A 23,407-nucleotide genomic window follows, 5' to 3' on the forward strand; every position below is an offset into this window, starting at 1 on the left:
TGTCAGACTTTAAAAATTTTCGCCCTAGAAACATTTCTCCAGGAATAGATCCAAATCAGTAATGTCTTTGCCTCGGGAACAACTCTTTTGGTCGAACTCCAAAGGATATTAATAACCAAAGGCCATGGAAACAATTAGGCAAGAAACATCTTAGCGATGAATTGTTTTAGCGCGCGAAAAGGTTTCTTATTAATTTGAAATGCGTTAGCGCAGAGATGCCAATAACAAAGGAACACGCTGAATTTACGTTTAGGGATTATTTGGGCGAAACCGTTTTAGACAGGTTATGGAACTATTTCGGCGAAACAGATAGAGACATTTTAAAAGAAGATTTTTGAAGAGATTTTAGAAGAGAATTTGAGTGTGGTCGTTATAATACACAAGTTTCATTTGAACAGTGTTGTGAGGTCCTCTAACCCAACCCCAAAGGGTTCCAATCCTCCTACCCCAACCCCGAAGGAAGCCCCCGGTCCTCAAAGCCCCCCAAACTCCCAAAGGCCCTCCACCGGTCCCCCAAAGGCCCACCCAGACCCCCAAAGGCCATCCCCAGGCCCCAAATGTCCCCCAGGCTCCCAACTGTCCCCCCGGACACTCAAAGGCCCCCCAAGCTCCCAAAGGGCCACCGGCGCCCCAAAGGCCCACCCAGACCCCCAAATGCCATCCCCGGGCCCCCCAAAGGCCCATCGAGCTCCCAAAGGACCAACGGGGTCCCAAAGGCCCTCCACCAGTCCCCAAATGTCCCCCAGGCATTCCAAGACCCTCCCAGCACCCCCCACACCCCCCCCCAACCCCCAATGCCCAACCCCCCACCCACCCCCCATACCCCGGGCCCCACGCGGACCCCCCACCTCCCCAAGGACCACCCACCCACAAGGGACCCACAGACCCACAAAGGCTCTCCCCGAGCACCCGTCGTTCGTTGATGTGTAGTGTCTGAAACCTATGATTTGGGATGTGTAGTTTGCTACTTCAGGCTTTTCTGAGCTAAGGTTTCCTAGTATTTCCTAGGTGAATGTTGTCTGAAACCAATAGTTTGGGATGAGTAGTTTGCTATTTCAGGCTTTTATGAGCTAGGTTTCTTAGCCTTTCGTTGATGTGTGTTGAGTGAAACTTATGATTTGGGATATGTAGTTTGTTATTTTTGACTTTTCTGAGTTGGATTTCTTAGTCTTTCCTAGGTGAGTGGTGTCTGAAACCTATGATTTGGGGTGTGTAGTTTGCTATTTTCGACTTTTCTGAGCTGGATTTCTTAGCCTTTCATAGGTATGCGTTGTCAGAAAATTATGATTTGGGATGTATAGTTTGCTATTTCAGGCTTTTCTGAGCTAAGGTTTTCTAGTATTTCGTAGGTGAATGTTGTCTGAAACCAATAGTTTGGGATGAATAGTTTGCTATTTTTGACTTTTCTGAGCTAGGTTTCTTAGTCTTTCGTTGGTGTGTGTTGACTGAAACCGATGATTTGGGATATGTAGTTTGCTATTTTTGACTTTTCTGAGCTGGATTTCTTAGTCTTTCATAGGCATGTGTTCTATGAAACCTATGATTTGGGATGGGTGGATTGCTACTTTTGACTTTTCTGAGCTGGATTTCTTAGCCTTTCATAGGTGTTTGTTGTCTGAAACCTATAGTTTGGGATGACTAGTTTGCTATTTTTGACTTTTCTGAGCTAGGTTTCTTAGCCGTTCATAGGTGAGTGTTGTCTGAAACCTATGATTTGGGATATGTAATGTGCTATTTCCGACTTTTCATAACCGGATTTCTTAGTCTTTCGTAGGTGTGTGGTGTCTGAAACCTATGATTTGGGGTGTGTGGGTTGCTATTTTTTTGACTTTTCTGAGCTGGATTTCTTAGCCATTCGTAGGTGTGTGTTGACTGAAACCTATGATTTGGGATGGTTAATTTGCTATTTTTGACTTTTCTGAGCTAGATTTCTTAGCCTATCATATGTGTGTCCTTTCAGAAAATTATGATTTGGGAGGTGTAGTTTGCTTTTTGGACTTTTCAGAGCTAGGATTCTTAGTCACTCATAGGTGTTTGTTGTCTGAAACTTCGAGTTTGGGATGAGTAGTTGGCTATTTCAGACTTTTCTGAGCTAAGGTTTCTTAGTATTTCGTAGGTGAATGCTGTCTGAAACTTATGATTTGGGATATGTAAATTACTATTTCGGGCTTTTCTGAGTTGGATTTCTTAGTCTTTCATAGGTGTGTAGTGTCTGAAACCTATGATTTGGGATGTGTAGTTTGCTATTTTCGACTTTTCTGAGCTAGGTTTCTTAGCCTTTCATAGGTATGTGTTGTCAGAACATTATGATTTGGGATGTGTAGTTTGCTATTTCAGGCTTTTCTGAGCTAAGGTTTTCTAGTATTTCGTAGGTGAATGTTGTCTGAAACCAATAGTTTGGGATGTGTAATTTGCTATTTCCGACTTTTCATAACCGGATTTCTTAGTCTTTCGTAGGTGTGTGGTGTCTGAAACCTATAATTTGGGATGTGTGGGTTGCTATTTCAGGCTTTTCTGAGTTGGATTTCTTAGTCTTTCATAGGTGTGTAGTGTCTGAAACCTATGATTTGGGGTGGATGGATTGCTACTTTTGACTTTTCTGAGCTGGATTTCTTAGCCTTTCATAGGTGTTTGTTGTCTGAAACATATAGTTTGGGATGACTAGTTTGCTATTTTTGACTTTTCTGAGCTAGGTTTCTTAGCCGTTCATAGGTGAGTGTTGTCTGAAACCTATGATTTGGGATATGTAATTTGCTATTTCTGACTTTTCATAACCGGATTTCTTAGCCTTTCCTAGGTGTGTGTTGACTGAAACCTATGATTGGGATGAGTGGTTTGCTATTTTTGTCTTTTCTGAGCTAGATTTCTTAGCCGTTCATAGGTGTGTATTGTCTGAAACTTATGATTTGGGATGTGTAGTTTGCTATTTGAACTTTTCAGAGCTATGATTCTTAGTCCGTCATAGGCGTTTGTTGTCTGAAACTTCTAGTTTGGGATGAGTAGTTTCGCTATTTCAGGCTTTTCTGAGCTAAGGTTTCTTAGTCTTTCATAGGTGAGTGTTGTCTGAAACCTAGGATTTGGGATATGTAAATTACTATTTCGGGCTTTTCTGAGTGGGATTTCTTAGTCTTTCATAGGTGTGTGTTGTCTGAAACCTATGATTGGGGATGGGTGGATTGCTACTATTGACTTTTCTGAGCTGAATTTCTTAGCCTTTCATAGGTGTTTGTTGTCTGAAACCTATAGTTTGGGATGACTAGTTTGCTATTTTTGACTTTTCTGAGCTAGGTTTCTTAGCCGTTCTTAGGTGAGTGTTGTCTGAAACCTAGGATTTGGGATATGTAAATTACTATTTCGGGCTTTTCTAAGCTAGATTTCTTAGTCTTTCATAGGTATGTGTTGTCTGAAACCTATGATTTGGGATGTGTGGGTTGCTATTTTTTGACTTTTCCGAGCTGGATTTCTTAGCCGTTCATAGGTGAGTGCTGTCTGAAACTTGTGATTTGAGATGGTTAATTTGCTATTTCCGGCTTTTATTAGCTAGGTTTCATAGCCTTTCATAGGTGTGTGTTGTCAGAAAATTACGATTTGGGATGTGTAGTTTGCTATTTGAACTTTTCAGAGCTAGGATTCTTAGTCCATCATTGGTGTTTGTTGTCTGAAACCAATAGTTTGGGATGACTAGTTTGCTATTTCAGGCTTGTTCATTTTGAATTTCTGTCATGAAATGCAAGAGTTGGAAAATTAGGGTCTTAGTCCACCAGCTCAGTATTAGGGTCCCAGTCCACCAGCCTGAACGGTGGAAATTCACGAGCTCAGAAGTGGGGTCTTAGTCCACCAGCCTGAATGGTGGAAATCCACTAGCTCAATATTGGGGTCTCAGTCCACCAGCCTGAATGGTGGAAATTCACTAGCTCAGAATTAGGGTCTTAGTCCACCAGCCCGAATGGTGGAAATTCACTAGCTCAGAATTGGGGTCTTAGTCCACCAGCCTGAATGGTTGAAATTCACATTAGACGACACAAAAACTTACAAACACACAAAAAATTACACACACGCACAAAAACTTACACACACACACAAAAACTTACACACACACACACATGAAAACTTACACACACACACCAAAACTTACACACACACGACGAAACTTACACACACACACACACACAAAACTTCACACACACACACACACACACAAACTTACACATGCACACGAAAACTTACATGCACACAAAAACTTACATGCACACAAAAACTTACACACACACACACACACACAAAACTTACACACACACACACACACAATAACACTCAGACACACACACAAAAACTAACACACACACAAAATCTTAAACACACACACACGCTCACACAAAAACTAACACAAGAACACAAAAAAAACACACACACACATTTACAAAAACTTACAAACACACACACACACAAAACTCACACACACACACACGAAAACATACACACACACGCAAAAACTTACAGACAAAAAAACTAACACGCACACACACACACACACAAAAACTAAAAAATTAACGTTACAACTAAAATTAACACAAACACATACATTCATAAAAAAAATAACACACACACAAACACACAAACAAAAAACTAACACGCACAAACACACTAACACACTCACACACACACGCAAAAAATTACACACACACCAAATCAAAAACACACACGCACACAAACACCCACACACAAAAACTAACACAAGAACACAAAAAAACTCACACACACACAGCACAAAAACTACACACACACACACATCCACAAAACTCACACACACACACACGAAAACTTACACACACACGCCAAAACTTACACACACACAAAAACTTACAAATGCACACTAAAACTTACACACACACACACACGAAAACAAACACACACACCAAAACACAAACAAAAACACACACACACACAAACTTACAAACAAACACACACACAAAAAAATACAAACACACACACAAACACACACAAAAACTTACACATTCACACGAAAACTTACATGCACACAAAAACTTACATGCACACACACACTTACACACACACACACACACACACAAAACTAACACACACACACACACACAAACAAAAACACACACACACACGCAAAAACAAACACACACACAAAAACATACACACACACACACACACACACAAAAACAAACACATGAAAAAAAAAAAACACACACACACACGCACAAAAACTTACACACACACACACACACACACAACACTCCACACACACACACACGAAAACTTACACACACACAAAAACTTACACATGCACACGAAAACATTACACACACACACACGAAAACTTACACACACACACGTCAAAACTTGCACACACACACACACACAAACTTACACACACACACACACACACACACACACACACACAAAACTTACATATGCACACTAAAACTTACATTCACAAAAAAACCTACATGCACAAAAAAACTTACACTCACACACACACACAAAACTTACACACACACACACACACCAAAAAACACAAAAACACGCCAAAACTAACACACACACAAAAAAAAACACACACACACACACACACACAAAAAACTTCCACATGAACACAAAAACTCACACACACACGCACAAAAACTTACACACACACACACACACACACAACTCACACACACACACGAAAACTTACACACACACACCAAAACTTACACACACAAAAACTTACACACACACACACACACACACACAAACTTACACACACACACACACACAAAAACTTACACACACAAAAACATACACACACACACACATACACACACAAACACACACACACAAAAACTTATATCCACACGCAAAAGATTATACACACAAAAAATTATACAGACACCCAAAAAATGACACCCTCATTCAAAAACTGACATTCACACAAAAACTTACAATCACACACAAACTTACACACACACACAAAAACTTACACACACACACAAAAACTTACACACACACACACAAAAACTTACACACACACACACGAACTATTACACTCACACGCCAAAAAAAGCAAACACACAAAAAAAATTAGACACACACACACACACACACAAAAACAAAATTACACATGAACACGAACACTTACAAGGACAAAAAAACAAATAAACACACACACGACAACTTACACACACACGACAAAAAATTCACAAACAAAAGATTAGAAACACACAAACTTACACACACACACACACACAAAACTAAAACCCACACGCCAAAACTTACACACACACACACAAAAACTTACACACACACACACACACACACACACACAAAAACAAACACCCACACTCAAAAACTAAAACACACACACACAAAAACTAACACACACACTCTAAAACATACGCACACACAAAAACTAACACACACGCACAAAAACTTACACACACACAAAAACTTACACACACGCAAAAAAACTGACACACACACATGAAAACTTATGCACACACACGAAAACTGCCATATCACAGTTACAATGTCTTAATTTTTTAAATTCTATTTTGAATTTCTATCTTGAAATGCAAGAGTTGGAATATTTCAGTAGTGACTTGCTGTGCTTTACCTTCTCACAGTTACATCCTCTTGATTTTTCGAAGTTCATTTTGAATTTCTGTCATGAAATGCAAGAGTTGGAAAATTGGGGTCTTAGTCCACCAGCTCAGTATTGGGGACCCAGTCCACCACCCTGAACGGTGGAAATTCACTAGCTCAGAATTGGGGTCATAGTCCACCAGCCTGAATGGTGGAAATTCACTAGCTCAATATTGGGGTCTCAGTCCACCAGCCTGAATGGTGGAAATTCACTAGCTCAGAATTAGGGTCATAGTCCACCAGCCTGAATGGTGGAAATTCAATAACTCAGAATTGGGGTCTTAGTCCACCAGCCTGAATGGTTGAAATTCACATTAGACGAGGTTACGTGCGCGCACACACACAGAGAGAGACGACTAACACACAGGGACAACACACACACAAAGAGACGACACCTAACCTTTTCCGGCGAGTATGGTTAGGTTAGGTTAGGCTAGATTAAGTTAGGTTAAGTTAGGTTAGGCTAGGTTAGCCTACGTTAGCGCGAGTACGTCGGCTAACCTCGCCTATACTAACTTAGCCTAACCTCGCGTCCTCTAACCTACCCTAACCTCAACATACACCTAACTTTTTGCATGTCTCGCACCGAACCTAAGCTCACCTCAGTGAAGCGTACGTGGGCTAACCTAACCTAACTTAACCTAACCTAACTTGATCTAGCCTAACCTAACCTAACCATACTTGCCGGACAAGGTTAGGTGTCGTCTCTTTGTGTGTGTGTTGTCCCTGTGTGTTAGTCGTCTCTCTCTGTGTGTGTGTGCGCACGTAACCTCGTCTAATGTGAATTTCAACCATTCAGGCTGGTGGACTAAGACCCCAATTCTGAGCTAGTGAATTTTCACCATTCAGGCTGGTGGACTGTGACCCTAATTCTGAGCTAGTGAATTTCCACTATTCAGGCTTGTGGACTGAGATCCCAATATTGAGCTAGTGGATTTCCACCATTCAGACTGGTGGAGTATGACCCCAATTCTGAGCTAGTGAATTTCCACCGTTCAGGGTGGTGCACTGGGTCCCCAATACTGATCTGGTGGACTAAGACCCCAATTTTCCAACTCTTGCATTTCATGACAGAAATTCAAAATGAACTTCGAAAAATCAAGAGAATGTAACTGTGAGAAGGTAAAGCACAGCAAGTCACTACTGAAATATTCCAACTCTTGCATTTCACGATAGAAATTCAAAATGAAATTTGAAAAATTAAGAGAATGTAACTGTGTTGTGGTAGTTTTCTTGTGTGTGCATAAGTTTTCATGTGTGTGTGTTTAAGTTTTTGTGCGTGTGTGTAAGTTTTTGTGGGTGTGTAAGTGTTTGTGAGTTTGTGTAAGTGTTTGTGTGTGCGTATTTTTTCGAGTGTGTGTGTAAGTTTTGTGTGTGTGTGTGTGTGTTTTTGCGTGTGGGTGTAGTTTGTGTGTGTGTGTGTGTGTGTGTGTGTGTGTGTGTGTATGTGTGTGTGTGTGTGTGTGTGTGTGTGTGTGTGTGTTTATGTGTGTTTGTGGGTAAGTTTTTGTGTGTGTGTGTGTGTGTGTGTGTGTGTGTAAGTTTGTGTGTCTGTTTGTGTGTGTAAGTTTTGACGTGTGTGTGTGTTCTGTGTGTGTATAAGTTTTTGAGTGCATGTAAGTTTTCGTGTGCATGTGTAGTTTTTTGTGTGTGTGTGTGTGTGTGTGTGTAAGTTTGTGTGTGTGTGTGTGTTAGTTTTGGCGTGTGTGTGTCAGTTGGCGTGTGTGTGTGTGTGTAAGTTTTTGTGTGTGTGTAAGTTTTTGCGAGTGTGTGTAAGTTTTTGTGTGTGTGTGTAGGTTTTTTTGTGATTGTAAGTTTTTGTGTGAATTTCATTTTTTGCGTGTGGGTGTAAGTTTTGTGTGTGTGTGTAAGTTTTGTGTGTCTAGCTTTTATGTGTGGATATAAGTTTTTGTGTGTTTGTGTAAGTTTGTGTGTGTGTGTGTGTGTGTGTAGTTTTTGTGTGTGTAAGTTTTGTGTGTGTGTGTGTGTAAGTTTGTGTGTGTGTGTGTGTGTGTGTGTAAGTTTTGTGTGTGTGTGTAAGTTTTCGTGTGTGTGTGTGAAGTTTTGTGTGTGTGTGTGTGTGTAAGTTTTTGTGCGTGTGTGTGAGTTTTTTGTGTTCATGTGTAAGTTTTTGTGTTCATGTGTGTTTGTTTGTGTGTGTGTGTGTGTGTCTTTGTGTGTGTGTAAGTTCTGACGTGTGTGTGTGAGTTTCTGTGTGTGTGTGTGTGTTGTGTGTGTGTGTGTGTGTAAGTTTTTGTGTGCATGTAAGTTTTTGTGTGCATGTAGTTTCGTGTGCATGTGTAAGTTTTGTGTGTGTGTGTGTGTGTGTGTGTGTGTGTGTGTGTGTGTGTGTGTGTGTGTGTGTGTGTGTGTGTGTGTGTGTGTGTGTGTTTGACGTGTGTGTGTGTGTTCGTGTGTGTGTGTGTGTTTTCGTGTGCATGTGTAAGTTTTTGTGTGTGTGTAAGTTTTGGCGTGTGTGTGTAAGTTGTGTGTGTGTGTGTGTTTGTGTTTGTTTGTGTTTTTGTGTGTTTGTGTAGTTTCTTTGTGTGTGTGTGTGTGTGTGTTTGTGTGTGTGTTTTTGTTTTTTTGTGTTTGTTTTGTTGTTTGTGTGTGTGTGTGTGTGTGTGTGTTTTTGTGTGTGTGTGTGTGTGTGTGTGTGTGTGTGTGTGTGTGTTTGTGTGTGTGTGTTTCGTGTGTGTGTGTGAGTTTTCGTGTGTTTGTGTGTAAGTTTTGTGTGTGTGTGTGTGTGTTTGTGTGCATGTAAGTTTTTGTGTGCATGTGTTCGCGTGCATGTGTGTGTGTGTGTGTTTGTGTGCATGTAAGTTTTGTGTGCATGTAAGTTTGCGTGCATGTGTGTGTGTGTGTGTGTGTGTGTTTGTGTGTGTAAGTTTTGCGTGTGTGTGTGTTTCGTGTGTGTGTGTGTAAGTTTGTGTGTGTGTGTGTGTGTAAGTTTTGGTGCATGTGTGTGTGAGTTTTTTTGTGTTCATGTGTAAGTTTTTGTGTGTGTGTGTGTGTGTGTAAGTTTTTGTGTGTGTGTTTTTTTTTGTGTGTGTGTGTGTGTGTGTTTGTGTGTGTGTTTGTGTAATTTTTGTGTGTGTGTGTGTGTGTGTAAGTTTTTGTGTGCATGTAAGTTTTTGTGTGAATGTAAGTTTTTGTGTGCATGTGTAAGTTTGTGTGTGTGTGTGTGTGGGTGTGTGTGTGTGTGTGTGTGTAAGTTTCTGTCGTGTGTGTGTAAGTTTTGGTGTGTGTGTGTAAGTTTTCATGTGTGTGTGTGTGTAAGTTTTTGTGTGTGTGTGTAAGTTTTTGTGCGTGTGTGTAAGTTTTTGTGTGTGTGTAAGCTTTTGTGTCGTCTAATGTGAATTTCAACCATTCAGGCTGGTGGACTAAGACCCCAATTCTGAGCTAGTGAATTTCCACCATTCGGGCTGGTGGACTAAGACCCTAATTCTGAGCTAGTGAATTTCCACCATTCAGGCTGGTGGACTGAGACCCCAATATTGAGCTAGTGGATTTCCACCATTCAGGCTGGTGGACTAAGACCCCAATTCTGAGCTAGTGAATTTCCACCGTTCAGGCTGGTGGACTGGGACCCTAATACTGAGCTGGTGGACTAAGACCCTAATTTTCCAACTCTTGCATTTCATGACAGAAATTCAAAATGAACAAGCCTGAAATAGCAAACTAGTCATCCCAAACTATTGGTTTCAGACAACAAATACCAATGATGGACTAAGAATCCTAGCTCTGAAAAGTTCAAATAGCAAACTACACATCCCAAATCGTAATTTTCTGACAACACACACCTATGAGAGGCTATGAAACCTAGCTAATAAAAGCCGGAAATAGCAAATTAACCATCTCAAATCACAAGTTTCAGACAGCACTCACCTATGATCGGCTAAGAAATCCAGCTCGGAAAAGTCAAAAATAGCAACCCACACATCCCAAATCATAGGTTTCAGACAACACATACCTATGAAAGACTAAGAAATCTAGCTTAGAAAAGCCCGAAATAGTAATTTACATATCCCAAATCCTAGGGAGAGCCTTTGTGGGTGTGGGGGGCCCTTGAGGGTGGGGGGTCTTTGGGGAGGTCGGGGGGGACCTTGGGGGCCGGGGGGTGGGCCTTTGGGGTCCGGAGTTGGAATTTTGGGGTCTGGGTGGGCCTTTAGGGTACCGGTAGCGTCTTTGGGTGCCTGGGGGACATTTGGGGACCGGTGGAGGGCCTTTGGGACCCCGTTGGTCCTTTGGGAGCTCGATGTGCCTTTGGTGGCCGGGGTGGCATTGGGGTCTGGGTGAGCCTTTGGGGCGCCGGTGGCCTTTGGAGCTTGGGGGCCTTTGGTGTCGGGGGACAGTTGGGAGCCTGGGGGACATTTGGGGCCTGGGGATGGCCTTTGGGGGTCTGGGTGGGCCTTTGGGGGACCGGTGGAGGGCCTTTGGGAGTTTTGGGGGCTTTGAGGACCGGGGGCTTCCTTCGGGGTTGGGGTAGGAGGATTGGAACCCTTTGGGGTTGGGTTAGAGGACCTCACAACACTGTTCAAATGAAACTTGTGTATTATAACGACCACACTCAAATTCTCTTCTAAAATCTCTTCAAAAATCTTCTTTTAAAATGTCTCTATCTGTTTCGCCGAAATAGTTCCATAACCTGTCTAAAACGGTTTCGCCCAAATAATCCCTAAACGTAAATTCAGCGTGTTCCTTTGTTATTGGCATCTCTGCGCTAACGCATTTCAAATTAATAAGAAACCTTTTCGCGCGCTAAAACAATTCATCGCTAAGATGTTTCTTGCCTAATTGTTTCCATGGCCTTTGGTTATTAATATCCTTTGGAGTTCGACCAAAAGAGTTGTTCCCGAGGCAAAGACATTAATGAGTTGGATCTATTCCTGGAGAAATGTTTCTAGGGCGAAAATTTTTAAAGTCTGACAGATGATGTCATTGATTGATTGATCTGTCAAGAAAGGGGAAATTAATTTGTTGTTTCTAAGGGGAATTATTGATTCACGATAGGTGAATTGAGGTCGACAGCACAGGTGTTCCAAGGTCGATGTTGTTGTTGTTGTAAGTGCACGCTCTCAGCGAATGTCAAGGTCGATGTTGTTGTTGTGAAATTTAGGTCATTGACCCCATTAACCACGTGTTCTCCCTAATGACTCCATGCCCATATTTGGTGCCTCGTCAGTATTCTATGCCCAAATATGGACCATAAACCACGTGGTTCGTACCGGTGTTGTAAGTGCACGCTCTCAGTGAATGTCAAGGTCGATGTTGTTGTTGTTGACACACTTTGATTACGCAATCAATTTAGGTCATTGACCCCATTACGTAATCATTCTCCCTAATGACTCCATGCCCATATATGGAGCCCCGTCCGTATTCTATGCCCATATTTGGTGCCCCGTTCGGACCTCCTGACCCCTCTCTACTCTTGTGCTCCACATTTGGCCTCAGACTCGGCCCAAAGGTCTCTGCAAAGCACAGGTCAATGATCATGCCAAAAATCTCGCAAGGAATACCATGTTCCTTCTGGAACAGCCTTGGGCTCCACATTTGGCCTCAGACTCAGTCCCTCGTTCTATGTGAAGTACAGACCAAGGAAAGCGAGGAATCACCGCCAAAATCCTCCTGGCATAGGCCTGTATCTATTAAATCATGGTCATTTGTCCATCTATGTGGTCTTGTTGCCACTGTGTGGCCTATTTTGTAATCACTATTGATTGTGTTTCAGTTACTAATATAGTTTTAAATAGTAACTAAGTTTATCGCCTAAACATGATAATAGTTTGAAATCACGTGCATGTATGTTGCTACATGGATATTTTTAATTATATTGGTCAATTGGCCATTTTTAAAATGGCACTATCCACTGAAAGAACATTTTCATCCAGAGGCTTATTTTTATTTGCCAAAATGTTAAGAGATTTATTAAAAATGCGGCATCGAGTAAAACCTTACTGTGATAAGACCTAAAATAATCTCAGAGAGCCTTTACGTGGCAACATTGAACAAAACAAAACCAAAATGATTTAACTTGACGTGCTAGAGAATAATCCAATTAATGGAATACAAGCTAACTACAAGTAAAGCAATAAAAACAAAATAATACAATTAAGGTGAATGTCGCTAAATTCATTGCAATGTTAATTTTCCTATGCTACGAAAAGAGATCTTGCTCTCTGACCCAGCATACCAGCACAATGAAATTTTGCACAAGTGATCTTTGGAAAAGAATACAAAATTTAGCCAGTTTTTTTTTCTGATTTAATTCCTAGGAAATAGAAAAAAAAATCTAATGTGAAACCTGGTGGCTCTTTTAAAAAAAGGTCTGGAGCCTAAGAAATGGAAAATTTAAAGCAATCGAAAGTACTATAAATTCAAAAAAAAAAATTTGAAATTAATTGGCCTGATTGAAAATTCTAGATTCTTTTAATTTATTCCTTCGCGCTCGTTTTTGTGTTTTTATATTTTGGACTCTTGCACGGCATGGATAAAAGCGAAAAAGTCGAAAGTAACTTCAAATTGTAGCTCTTTTTTTCTTTAGTTTATTCCAAACTTTTCAGCTTTCTAGTCCAATTCATTAATTATATATATATTTATAAATAAAATTAAATTTTTACTCTGTTTCTCCTGTCTTACATAACCCCACTTTACACCCCCTGAATGGAAACATACCTCAGGCTAGGACGGGTAATGCTTGCGTTTAACTGTCAACCTGTCTTTAATTGGAGTTTGTTAGCTAAGAGAACTACATAAAAATGACCAGAAGAAAAAAGATGAACAAAGGATGGCTTAATCTAAAACTAGAAATAAGAGAGCCAACATATGTCACAATGGCCATAGATAAAAAACAAACAGTCATTTCTAGCTGTAATAAAAAACGAGCATCAAATTCTGAAGAGGCAAGCAGTAAAAAACGGAACTCTGACAAAGATTTGTCAGAAAACAAAGATTTTTCGCTGATTGATTGGTCGGAATTGGACAATGAGCAATAGTTTTATATTTTAATTTGTTACTGTAAAAGGATAGCGAGTAGCTTCTACTTTCGTGTTTGATCCGATTTCGACATCTTAACGCTTTTTCTTTTGCTTTGCATAGTTTCTACGAATAAAGATCTGCCACGTCCTTACTTGTGGGTTGGGTTGCTGCCCCTTTGTGGTTTCGCCCTATTTCTAGTAATTTTTCTATTTATTAATAATTTTTTGGGCTAGTAATTTTAAGTGATTTTTCCTAAAACGTGATTTTTTCTCAGAGCTTGTGATTTTTTATGACGTAACAAGTAAATTCTTGCGAATAAATTACCCAGGAAACCAATTATTGGAAGCTAAAAGGATGCTTTAGTGAAAACTCTTTATGAAAAAGGCTCTTTTTATGGACCAATTCAATTGCTTTTTTTGCTTTATTTTTATTAGCATTGTTATTAGGAAAGCCAGGTTACAGCTTTGATATTTAAATAACCTAACGGTTGTCATTTCAGGACCAAGGTTTGTTTGCTCCAGTATAAAGGTGTATATTTATTTAGCAGATAGGCCTACAAGAAGAAAAAGTCTGACAATAATGAAAAAATAAATCTAAAAAATCTTCTTTCATGGCAAAAATATCTTAGAGGAACAGCTAAAAGTTAACAAGCTGTTCGAACAGTCAGCGTGCACCAAACATTTATGGAAACAACCCCTCAGCTGAGTGAAAATATACAAATCTCTTTTGTCTCAGAGCAGTTCCTCACCTAACACAAAGCACCGTGGATGCTAATGGTATACTTCCAAGGTTGCTGGTTACAAAAGATGTCCTTATTTTTAAACAATAGAATTTATTCTGAACAAGTAATGTGTCTTCTTTTTTGGTGTATTCTATCTTTGAGCCTATCGGCTTTTTGTTAGATTAAAAATATAATTATCATCAATAGTATTATTCTCTTGTAATAGATTCAGTTACTGATACGTATTGTTTGCTACGATCAAGCGAGTACCCAGACCCCTTCATTCAAATCCTCGGTCTTAGGACAGAACCGTTATTGATAGATTTTTGATAGAAAATTTATTCATTTAAAATTTATCGCTGCTCCATGGCAAAGATGGTTCTAGACGTTTGCCCTCCAAGAAAATAACCCCTGGGTCCCTCCCCCAATGGAAAATACATCCCCGCAAAAAAATTAGTCCCGACAAATGCCCCCCAACCAGACAAGACCCCCACCCCGCTGCAGAAAACTCCCCCGCCAATAATGTTCTTATGTTTCCCAATAGCAAATACTATCTGTAAGCAATGGACAAAATACAAAACTTAAAAAGACGCTTGAACTTCTATAATGAGGCTCTATGATTTTTTGTAGCTAGGGAGGGAGATACCTCAAAGGGTGCACTTTGATGCCAAAACATACCAGCTCTCATTGAGCCATCGGAATTAGTTCTAACGGGAAGATGAGGAGAGTGTGGAGGTAGGATTTGATGTATAATCCCCGAGGCCATAATGAGGATTTGTTTTGGGGTGAGGACGTATTTTTTAGGGAGAGGGGGTACAAAAGGAACTTTAAAAAACGTATCAAATGTGAAATTGATATATACTCCCTTTTGGTTTCTGGGAATATTTCTGGTCTATGCTTTTATTATGAATCTAAAGAGTAACATTAAACCCCAAAATGAGCATAATCTATTTCGTATAGGAGATGGAGTGCCCTTCCTCATCCAAACCTCCGCCTCATGATCGGAGAAACTTCAGAGGGTGCTCATTAGATTAGAAATTGAGAGTCCTAGTCTTGAGAGCATAAGTTTTTGAAACGTATTTACAACGCTATTTTATTAGGTGGCCAGCAATTACCCCCCTGAAAATACCCCCCCACCATAAAATAACGCCTCGCAAAAATTACCCCCCGGCGGAAAACCCCCTTCCCCAGGAAAATAACCCCCTAGGGACAATAAGGCTTTCCAAATTTGAGAAGTGTCGTCGAGGGTTGGTTTTTTAATTTCCTGTGGGTAAAGACTGTGTGGTACTTGTGTATTATGCGCCAGTCCCTCCCGTTTAAACTATGTGTAAAACATGATACACCACTGATTTCTTCGTTACTTTAGCAACAAGTTGCGGCGATTGATGGGCACACACGGAGGGGGGGGGGAGTATTTCAGGGGTGCATCTAAAATGTGTTAGACTTCAAACACTCCCAATACTTTGCCCCCCCCGCCTTATGGGCAAATACATAGCCCCAAGGGTACTTGTGTAGAATCTGGCTATACACGCGAGAAGGGAGGTCTCGTTAATGCTAGTGAAATAAAACACAATAAGATGAAAATATAATAGTTCAGGAACAGTACAACACTGCCTCGCAAAAATAACCCCCGACGGAAAATCCCCTCCCCCAAGAAAATAACCCCCGTGGAAAATAAGGCTTTCCAAATTTGAGAATTTTATTCGAGTTTTAGTTTTTTAATTTCCGTAGGGGGAAGAAATTTTGGTAGTTGTGTATTAGGCGCCACACACTCCAGTTTACAATATGTTAAAAACCCGACAACACCCCGGTTTCTTTGTTAATTTATAAACTACTTTAGGCAACTGATTGGCCCATTATGGGGGGGGGGGTATATCGGGTTTTTATTTAAAATGTGTTAGATACAATTATTATGCATATTACGAAGTAATAATAGTTTTCTGACTTCAAACTATCCAAATACTCTACCCCCTCCCTATATGTAAATATATAGCCAAAATGGTACTTGTGTAGAATCTGGGTACATACGCAAGAAGGGACGCTTCGTTAATGCTAGTGAAATAAAACAAAATAGGATCAAAATATAATAGTTCATACACAAATATTGGCTATATTTTTGAATATTGGGGGGGGGGGGGTAAAGCATAGCATATATTAAATACTTAGGTACTTTTCAGTTAGCTGGTACCCACGCGAAGATCAGATAGGATAAAAACCTTTTAGTCTGCATCAAGCGAGACAGATGCCCAGTACTAAAACAGGGGTACTAAAATAAAACGAAATAGGATCAAAATATAATGGTTTATAAACAAAATTATAAGATTTACAAATTACAATTATGCGCCCAAAACACTGTAATATAGTGGGTACTGTCTTTGGCAGAACCCACTCTTTTTCTGTTTTTTTTCCACTCTTTTTCTGGCAAATCCCAACTTGTAATTTTAACATCCATGTCCATTCAGTCACTTATCTTAGCAGAATAACAGGTTTTATCTGATCTTTGCATTATCGCGAGGATACCAGCTAATTGGAAAGCACCAATATGTAACCTAGCCTAACCTAGCTATCTTTTAGTCCCCCTAAACCCCAAAATACTAAAGTTTAAATCTTTGTAACGGAGTGAGTAATATCTCACTATGCAGCGGAAACCTGTTTATCTACAGCGGCTTTGAGATTTCGATGCGGTCTTTCTTTTGTGTGTCTTTGTCTTGTCTTGCGCTAAGCTGAAAACAACTAACGAAGAAACGGGTTTGTTCTCTAGTTTTACGCAGCGTAAACCTGAGTGAGTGGCGCATAATACATAAATGTCAAAATTTCTTCCCCCTAAGGAAATTAAAAAAACAAAAAACAACTCAAATAAAATTCTCAAATTTAAAAAGCCTAATTATCCACGGGGGGGGGCATCTTTCAGGTGCGTTTTCCCCGGAAGTGGGGGGTGTCAACGCCTAGAACCATTTTATTAGTTAATCTTTTTTCCTTTTCAAATTATCGAAAACTTTCGGCCTTTTCAAGACAAGATATCTTGTCCAAGACAAGATTTGATATCTCCTCGAAGCTTGTCCTTTACCTGGTGGTTTGACAAGTGTCAATCCTCTGTATTATTACCTCTGAAGACGAATGTTTTTTTATTATTATACCGGCCTACCGGGTATTTACTATTGACGGGTGATACTATTCAAGTTTTTGGCCTGTGACGTTGTCATCTGAAAGGCTGTGACGTTGTCGTCCCAATGAAACAGGCACATTGGCCTTAAACGACTATGTGTTACCAAGTAGTGCTGATCAGACAGATTAAAGGACCCAATATGGGTTTGGGTCTTAGATATAGCCTGTTTCAGGGTTTCATTGCTCCTAATAATAACAACCTATGATGAAGTAACAAAAAGGGACAAGTTACGAAAGATTAGCTAAGAAGGCTCTTGATTATTGAATAACAGAAGGTGAAAGCAGAACGAGGATAAACCAATTTTAGTAGCTTTGAAAAGAAAATATATATGCATTAGTGTCAATTGGGGGGTAGAGCAAGTCCCCCCTAATTTTTTTAATGTCATTTTGGGCGGGTATTTTCATTGCAAATGCCTTTTTATGGTATTCTTATTAAAAAAAATGAAAAAATAACAAATTTGTCCCTATAATCTGAAAAATACTCCCCCTCCCCCTAAATCTCCATGAATTTATGCCACCGTAAATAAGAAGGTTCCATTCTAACTTTACGAAACAAAATTTTACGGTTGTTCACTCAGTTAGTGTTTTGGATTAACAACCAAAGAATTTAAATTCAGAAACTGTACTCATCAATATAAATATTCATGTGACTAATCCTAATTTTTCACATTACAAACTTTGCACAAATAAAAATGTGACTTCCAGAAGATGAAGAATTTTTGTAAATAGACTTACAAGATGCCATAGAGAGTTCAAATAAATCAACACATCCCAAAAAGCAAACTTTGCTCTGAAAAATGGATATTTATAAATCGATTGTAATGATAAGATTCATTATTAATTGATTATAATTTTATTTTATTATTATTAATGTTAATTCCGCTATTAATTTTATTAATTATTAATAATAAGAATTGAGATAATTACTTGTGACATAATAAGATGCTTGGTTTCCATAATCCAAAGCCTGAAGCAGCAGCTGTAACTGGCCCTATCTCTAAAAATTTGATTTTATACTTTACTTGACTTTTTTTGTAATCCTTCTAACATTCGGTGACTTTTTTTTTTGCAACTCTCCTTATTTTGTTTTGCAAAATATTTTGTTCCTTGCATTGGGATTTTCCATTAAACACCGTCGTCTTATTGGGTGTTAAATCAGCACAAAATGAGTTCAGTATGCTTTCAATGTTCACGTGATGAGTACGCTAGGAGTTCAATGGAGAAGACCATCATACCAGTCAGGTTTAAACAAAGTGATCAAGTTCAAGACGAATTTCCACAAGTCAAGCTGAATAAGATTCAGATGTACGTTACTGGCAGTAAAACTGGTCGTTTAAAACCCTTACCGTATATCTATGGCCTCCTTCATAGCGATCATTGAATTCAAAACAAAACGTCCCTTGAGGCTTTTCACCACTTGACGTAGTTATTGAAGCAGTAAACGTAATGTTTGCATCAAGGACAACGGGGCCATTACTTCTTATAGATACTTGAAGAGACGCAACAACGCCCAAGAAAAAACCTATAAACAAACCGAAAAAAAAAGTTTAAATTCGTGCATTTAGGACATTTAGGCAATCTTGTCTTTTAAAGCAAACAGAATTAGAATATAAAAAAAGAAGCCAAGAACGGAAAAATACCAACTTGAAAAGCGTTCGGGTAGAATTGTAAAGAACGATGTGTCTCACTGGTATGAATAATATTTTCTCTCCTACTTCATCATATTGAACGGCTGATAGTACAATTTTACGTATTTCTGCTGATGATGAAGACCGACTGTGTCTTCGAAATATTCAGAACTTTTGTATTTGTTTTCCACTGTCTAATAAAGGACTTATCCCTATTGGAATTCTTATTCGTTTCGTCAAATAAAGGCAGTGTGGTCTGAGAAAAAAAGTCAACGTAAAATTTTACACGGGAGAGAGGCTAATTCATGAGATTAGAACAGCCTAAAAGCTCAATAAGTTTTCCTCTGGGGGCAACATTACAAGCATAACCTCAGTTGCAAGGGTAAAAGATCATGCAAGTAGCCCGTTTAGTACAAAGGGTCCATGAAATATCTTAAGTATAAATTATTTATACTGTGATAGGCTCTATGGATATCTATGGGATAGGCTCTTGTATTGCATTTTTGAGGATAGGATCTAGAAACATCCTCTTCGAGATTCTCACATATTGAGCTAAAAGGTGTTAATGTCATTAATGTCACCTCTTTTTTTGACGATATTTCCTCCTTTTCTAGAAGTTTGTAAATGTTATTATAAAAAATAATAATAATTTATTTTTGACCAACTATACAGAAAATTAATTGGATTAAAAAAAGAAAATAGAAAAAAAAACAAAATAAATAAACAAAAAAAAAAAAACACAAAGATACAATTAACAACAACACAAAAAAAAAATATTCAACAAAATGCGCGGTGGCAACCCGGAGAAGTGGGTGGTTAACACCCAAAGTAGCATAAATGTTCTCCTGAAAACGGCTACTTTGTCTGACACAACAATTTACAATATCCGGAGCGCCAAAAATCCGCATCATCTTTCTATTACTGTATCTGCGAGGTATATACAATAAAACTTGCAATATCTAAAATACATAATTCTAATATCGCTAATATCCCCTGGCCGAAAGAGGATGTGAAGGCCAGCTGGGAACAAAACTGCATGGTCACAAAAACTCGAGTACAATTTAGCCAATGCTTTTCTATAGCAATAACTTTTATAAATTACTTACAATTAATGAATTTTACATCATTTGGAACAGCAATAAATACAGACTATTTTGATGTATAGGCTATATGAGGAGCGGTAGAAAGGTAATAAGACTGGCGATACTGCAAGCATTCTGGCAACCCTACAATGTTGTCCTGTAACAGCCATTCTAGAGACCATAACGGTTGAAGACTTCCAGTGCTTCTACAAACTGTAGGAACAACGTCTCGGTGTGTAGTTGCCCAAGGGAACTACTTTGAAGGGGATAACATTGATGTTTTAATTTAATAAAAGCTTTGTTAAGAGAAAAAAATCAGTTCGTTACTTTTCTACGCACCTCGTAGGCCTACCCATTTTTGAAACTTTGAGGTTAAAAAAAACAGTAAAAATTTGTGAAATGATTGGTCAGGGGGCTGAGAGGAGGGACTGCTCATATATAGGATAATTTCAATTCGTATTGAGGTTTTACCTTCCCTCTGCACTTTAATCTGGAAAAAAATTAGCATTCTATTTAATTTTGATATTGCATTGAGGGTTATTCAAAACATACCCCTTCTTCATGTCAACCTGTTTCAGCTTATCAGAATACTTTAGTTTTTAAACTTCTGTTTTCTGTTGAAAATTAAACACACAAAAATTGTTTTTTTTTTTTTAACAAAATTAAAGAGCGAAACTATGTTTTGAACGGCGCCAAACAGAATCTAATGACATAAGATGTCGTAGTTAGCAAGTGCCGGTATTTTCAAAAATTGATCCAAAAAAAAAATGCCTTTTGCTGATAGTGAAGTAGCATACTGATAGTGCCTTTTGGTTAGTTCAACATCCCTCTCAACATGCCCTGAAAGTTTCATCTTAATGCCATTAGTCTGAGCAGTAGCACGTCACCTACAGGCAAATATAAGGCAAAATCCACTATTTAATGGTACATGAAAAATTGTTTGATTACGCTCAAAATATTTTTGAATTTACTCGTCTACTATGGGCTTTAGTTTATCTTTCACCTGTTTCTCTCCTCTTCGCTACAATGCAATATTTTCTAATTAAAATGAGTTTCGAGAAGCCCTGATATTTCTTGAACACCTTCACTAAACTTTAATTACATTACTCTGAAGTGAGAGAGTTCAATCCTGAAGTAATGAAAAACAATAGTCGCCGTAGCGTAGAGAGTGGGTGGTTGCGGAGCATTAACCCCCTTATTATGTAGATTAATTAGCTACTATTTAAGTTCTAATTTTATTCTTTACTTTCACAGATTTATTATATTCGATTTCCATTCACTTTCACTATCGTACATCATTTTAATCACCCCTTAGCTTTTACAGCAGAGTTTAACTTTCGCATTTACAATACTTCAAAATTGAAAAAAAAAACATCTTCTTAATATTTTTTGAAAGGGGCTTGTAATACCAACAACATCATTTTCAGCCTGTTCTGCCTCCTCACTGGCCTGACATCATCTGATCCAGCTGCCTCCTTATCTTTGATGCATGATCATGAATCATGAGGAGATTTAGAGTTCCTGTTCTTTTGAAAAAAACCACTGGACACATTTACACAACTGATTGGGGTAGCTACCAGGTCGTTACGCTTATATTTTTAACAGAGGAGTCACTGGAAAAATGCCCTATTACATTCAATGCCGAAACGCACCGGGCCAGGGCAAAAAAAAAAGAAAAAAAAAACAATAATAATTAGTAACTACATAGCATCTTATCAAAACAGATTAACATAAAAGCCACCTAATAGTACAATATTACGAAAATCTTTCATTTTACAATAATAATACTCTCTAATACTTGGGGAAGGAAATTCCCTATTACACAGGGTTCGGACAGGTCGGTTCGTTTCAAATTATAGGCTCTGTCCTATTTTTATAGGATTTCCCAGGCCCAAATATAGGATTCGGAAGTCCTCGGGATCAGATCTGTGGTAGATGGCGTGGGATGCCTGGTCACATAAATTCGTCATTTCCCGAGTTTTTGCATTTATTATTTTTTTTTATTTCAAATACAAACTGTACAAATAGTAAAAAACAGTAAAAAATCAGATACACATACTGTGCCAACGATTGACTGATACAGGTAAAATATTTGGAATCACTCTTGCTGCTTCTTGGGCATCAATTTCGATATGAGGTCAGTTTTTCTCTTTGCCAGAGACTGCTCCGTTCTCGCAGATTCCACCATCTGCTCTCTTTCACTTGTTCTGGACTTCACAGCTCCATCGAGCAAAGAAACAGCTAGGGCAATGTCTATGGAACTCTTGGACTCGGCAGCCCTCTTCATTTTGTCGGTCGCTTCCTGAAGTGGAGTATCTGCTACTGTTCTCTTTTCTTGCTCTGATGCTCTAAGTTTTTTCCTTTCGCTTTCCCGGTCATCTATTTCTTTCTTTTTGTCGTGGACCTCCTGCAACTTCCGCTTGCTGTCCTCTTCAAAATCTTCTTTCTCCTTCTCGGATAGCTCTTCTTTTTTCTTTTCATCCAGATATTGTTGATACCGAGACCGTGCAGAACGTGCAAGATTCAACAGCTCTTTCGTAATAACAAACCGTTCTGGTTTTCCTCCATAAAGCCTCAACGTGTCATATATCATGATTCTCGAATCCAGAACTCGTTCAGACATCAAGGCCTGGTCTTCACCGAGAATCCTACCAGAACACGAGAACCCACGCTCAACATCTGCGCTGCCATGCGACAACCTCAGCACCCCTTTTATAAGCTTGGTAAGTTCCGGGTACTTGCTATCCCCGCGCTCATTCACCAGTCCAAAATAATGGCTCCAAAAATGATCGATCCGAGTAATGTCCTCATGGGGTCCAGTTTCCGTTCGCAAAAGCAGCCACTCAGCCTGGGCGACGTCTGAGCTTACTCCAATCGCAATCTCGCGTGCCACAACCGCTATGTCTGCAATGCTTCTTGAATCCTTCATGTTGATCGGACTCAAACAGCGTAAAGCCTCTAGAAAACCATCCTTTTCCAGAACACATTTGTTCAAAATATGGCGAATACCCGCAATAAAATGTTTTCACACATTGACATAGAAAATGGCCTTGTCTTTAAGTGTTGCTTTCTCACCAAAAGATTGTTCCACATTTTCCGAAACTATGGGATTTTTGCAAATTTTTCAGCAAGATTCAACATTTCTGGTGAGAAATTTTCAGTCTCGGTTACGAAATAAGGAG

The 23,407-nt window shown here is 39.2% G+C and overlaps 1 protein-coding gene across 2 annotated transcripts in view; it reads right to left on the reverse strand.

Annotated features, from left to right (window-relative positions):
- LOC148956318 (uncharacterized) overlaps positions 1-23,407 on the reverse strand; it is a 98,957-nt gene that overhangs the window by 33,056 nt on the left and 42,494 nt on the right. For both annotated transcript variants that reach the window (XM_089103893.1, XM_089103807.1), the window contains exon 3: positions 18,862-19,037. In XM_089103893.1, the coding sequence (XP_088960019.1) occupies positions 18,862-19,037 (176 nt within the window). The remainder of the gene's footprint in view (positions 1-18,861; positions 19,038-23,407) is intronic.

This window comes from Artemia sp. Qi Xiang Cuo, chromosome 1 (assembly GCF_049724085.1).
Source record: "Artemia sp. Qi Xiang Cuo chromosome 1, ASM4972408v1, whole genome shotgun sequence".
Classification (NCBI taxonomy): Eukaryota; Metazoa; Arthropoda; class Branchiopoda; order Anostraca; family Artemiidae; genus Artemia; species Artemia sp. Qi Xiang Cuo.